At 37.5% G+C, this 4,017-nt stretch overlaps 1 protein-coding gene across 1 annotated transcript in view; it reads right to left on the reverse strand.

Annotated features, from left to right (window-relative positions):
- Nucleotides 1-1,283: 1,283 nt before the first annotated feature.
- The window catches only part of RBKS (ribokinase), a 77,611-nt gene continuing 74,877 nt past the window's right edge, over nt 1,284-4,017 (reverse strand). The window contains exon 8 of the mRNA XM_007470860.1: nt 1,284-1,576. Within this exon, the coding sequence (XP_007470922.1) occupies nt 1,403-1,576 (174 nt within the window). The 3' untranslated portion in view covers nt 1,284-1,402. The remainder of the gene's footprint in view (nt 1,577-4,017) is intronic.

Consider the following 4,017-nt stretch of genomic DNA (forward strand, 5'->3'; position numbering starts at 1 on the left):
TAAGAAGGGAGCCAGCTGTAACACAGAAGAAACCAAGAAAACTGCTACTTTTGATTTGTGCTTATATAGTTAGAAAAATGCCATTGGTCCATATTCTCAAACTCATGTCTCCAAAGTAGTATCTAGGATTTTCTAAGACAGCTTCGGACTGCTTTAACTCCTAGATTTTTTTTTTTTTAAATAAGAGGCGCTATAGTGTATTTCCATAAAGCTAATGGCTAGGGCTTCTGGGGCAGTGGTACCACACAGCTAATCAGCTTGGAAATCCCTATCAGATAAGGACTCCTGCCCTACCCAGATCTGTACACTTTCCCACTCAAGCTATTGTTTACTACAGATTTTCAGAATTGCCCATTTTCTCCTTTACTTGTCAAATTTCTGGTTGAAGGTAAGGATCAGCTCACATTTTGAGCTCTGCTGGCACGTATCCTACTGCATTTATAGGGGAGAAGGAGAGTGTTCACTATGACCACAAGCATTAAGAAACCAGTGTTGTTCCAAAATAACAGGTGATCCTCCCTGTGGCCCAATCTATCTCCTGAGGAAATGTGAGTGCAGCTCTCTGGAAATAAAATTAGACAGTTGTTGAATCTTAGAGGCTTGTGGCATTGTAGTCAATCAGCTATTTTTCTGGCATATTTTGTTAAAGCTCTAATTCAAAGCAGTACTTGGTGAGATCTTGGCTGTTTTTAGATTGAAACTCTACATTGTAATCTTGGGTTACAAGAAAAATCTTTCACCTGATCCTACCTAAGCCCAGTGTAAAGGGTCTGTGACATGCATGAATCACCTTTTTTTCAAAAAACTTAGAATCTGGCTTGGCAAATGACTTGTCTATTCAGCACATGGGCTGAAAGCAGCCCACAGGTGGTATTTACAATTTAAAAAAATCAGTTGCTGATACTTAACTGTTGAAAGATTTCAATAAACATCCAAATTTCTGGCTTCCCTTGCAAAACCAGAAGCTTTGACAACACTAAAGGCAAAGCTGAATGTCAGCTGCCCCTCTTAGGAACTGCTTGAGTGGCCCAATTCATCTGCCCCCTTCCCTTATTTAACATTCTCTGCTCTGACTCTAGACACTGTTGTATGCAACCTCTGCTGTATGGTGTTACATTATAGTATCATGATGTGTTGGCAGTAGAGTTTGCTGGTTCCTGAATAGTGGTATTGTTTGTACAAGTCTTCGTTGTGGAATCCTTAATTCTGTCTAGTTGACTTTTGCATGAAAAGCAAAGAAATCATCATTATAAAGAAATAAATGAAGGCTTGAGGATGACGTAGTAAATGAATATAGTATTTGCAAAGAAAGGAGAAGATGACATAGTAAGTTGCTAGTTAAGAGTGGCCATCCCCAAGTACACTTTATTTCCAGGTATATTTATTTTGGAGTTAATAGCAATCAAAACAGATCAAGGGGCAGGTCTTTTTTGTATGGATAAGATGACTGTGTTCCTATAGCCTGGGCACTGACTGCTGCGATGAAATTGGATCTCTTGAGCATTTCTTCCAAGGACAGATTAGGGTAGTAAGCCAGGTAGAAGGCCAACGCTCCCACAAAACTGTCACCAGCGCCCTGTAATTAAAAGCATAGTTGTAGAGATAAGCATGTAGCCATCTGTTGCCCAAACTGTATTTTCAAAATATTTAAGTACACTTTTTATTTTAAAATAGTTTTAGATGTACAGAAAAGGTATAAGGATAGTAGAGAATTTCCATATACCCCACATCTAGTTCTGTAAACATATTATTATGGTACATTTGTCACCACTAACGAAATAATAGCATTATCATATTAACTGAATTACATACTTTATTCAGATTTCACTAGTTTTGCTTAATGTGTTTTTTCTGTTCCAAGATCTGATCCAGGATACCTGGATTACATTTAGTTGTCATATCTCCTTCGACTGCTGTAGGCTGTAACAGTTTTTTAGACATTCTTTGTTTTTGATGACCTTGATAGTTTTGAGGACTGGTTGAGTATTTTGTAGAATGTACCTCAATTGGGATTTGTCTGTTTTTCTCATGATTAAACTGTGTTTACAGTTTTGGGGAGGAAGACCACAAAGGTGAAGTGTCATTCTCATCATGTCATATCAAGGGTACATACTGTCAACATGACTTACACTGATGATGTTAATCTTGAGCACTTGGCTAAGGTAGTCTTGGCCAGGTTTCACCATTGTAAAGTTACTTTCTCTTTTTATACTTGCTCTTTGGAAGCAAATCACTGAGTATAGTCTACACTTAAGGGGTGGGGAGTTATGCTCTACCTCCCTGAGGGTGGAGTATCTCCATAAATTATTTGGAATTCTTCTCTATGGGAGATTTGTTTCTTCTCCCTCATTTATTTATTCAGCTGCTCATTTATAAAAGTATGAACTCAGGGATATTTATTTTATTCCTTAGGCTATAATCCAGCACTACATTATTTATTTTGTTGCTCAGATTGTTCCAGCTTTGGCAGTTGGGAGTTCTTTCAGTTGGTACTTGTGTCCCTTTGACATACTTCCATCATTTTATTTTTTGAGCGCTTTCTTATTTTCTGACATTATAAGATGCTCCAGGCTCATCTTGTATATTCTCTGCCATAGCCCTAGAATTAGCAGTTTCTCCATTAAAAATTCATGCAGAACATGGTGAGAGCCATTCAGATGTTATTTTCAAACTAAATGTAGGGTCATATAAGGCTTAGTTCCATTTCCCCTGAATCTCCAAAGGCCCGAGTTGGTGAAGGCCATATAGGGACCCATGGAAATAGAAAATACCAAAGGAAGTCTGTTGACCTCTGCCTTCAGGTAGGGCAGTACCTAGTCATGTGTTCATCCAACAAATGTATTTAAAATAAATGTGATGATACAATTTCACTTGAAAAATCATTCTGGTATTTAACAGCTTTCAGGGGCATTTTCCAGTTTTTCCCAGTTTGTTGCTTCCTTAGTCCCAAGAGCTTTCATAACAAATCTTGAGGCTATACCTTGGTATGCATGATTGTTTCAGTTGCAGTTTAAGTATTTACTAAGCTGTGTGCCTAGCACAGTGATGGGTACTTGAAAAAGAATAAAATCAATTGTGGATTAAATGCTAAATAGTATGGCAGAGTTTTTAAATACTGTTGAATTTTAAGGAATGGTTGAAGAAAGCCTGCCTAAGGGGAATCCTTATGAAATGAGACAGATTTATAGTGAGAAGGAAGGCCTCAAAGAACAAAGATATAGGAGGAAGGAACAGAGTGGTGAGCTCATGAGATAGTGAATGGCTTTAAGGAGAATGACATTTCCCCTTGTTAACAAAGATAAGCAGTCAATATTCAACTTGCCAAGGAGTCATAGTAACTCAGGTGTGAATTCAACACTTTCCTTCCTCCCATAAATATTTTCTGAGTACCTAAAATATGTCAAGCTCTATGCTAGGTGCCTTGCAATTGTTTATTAAGTGTTTCCTGAGGGAAACAATGGAGAAAGAAAGAGACAGACAGACATGCCCTCCCTCAGTTTACAACACAGCAATGTGACAAGAGAAAGGTCTGAAACCAGAGAAATTATGAGGAGGGTGTATTATGAAAACATGGAAAATACTACAACATATGAAGAGTTATGGCAAACCTGAAATCAAGATTTCAAGTCTTGATTCCTCTTTACATCATACACAAAATTAAATTCCAGGTAGGTTAAAGGCTTGAATATAAAAAGTAAAACAGTAACATAGTATGAAAATTTAGATGAATATTTGAATAATTGCAAGCAGGGAAACCACAAGCCAGTCAGTAAACCCAAAAGCCATAATGAAAAAAAGATTAGATTTTAATTTAAAAAAATTAAAAAAAAATATGTCCAAAGACACTGTAAATAAAGCCAAATGGACTTCCCTGGTGGTCCAGTGGTTAAGACTCCGTGCTTCTGCTGCAGTGGGTGCGTGTACAAGTCCTGGTCGGGGAACTAATATCCCGCATGCCGGGCTGTGCGGCAAAAAAAAAAAAAAAAAAAAAAAAAAAAAAAAAGGGAAGTTAAAAAA

The sequence above is a fragment of the Lipotes vexillifer genome, unplaced genomic scaffold (genome assembly GCF_000442215.2).
Source record: "Lipotes vexillifer unplaced genomic scaffold, Lipotes_vexillifer_v1.1 scaffold717, whole genome shotgun sequence".
NCBI classification, from domain to species: Eukaryota; Metazoa; Chordata; class Mammalia; order Artiodactyla; family Lipotidae; genus Lipotes; species Lipotes vexillifer.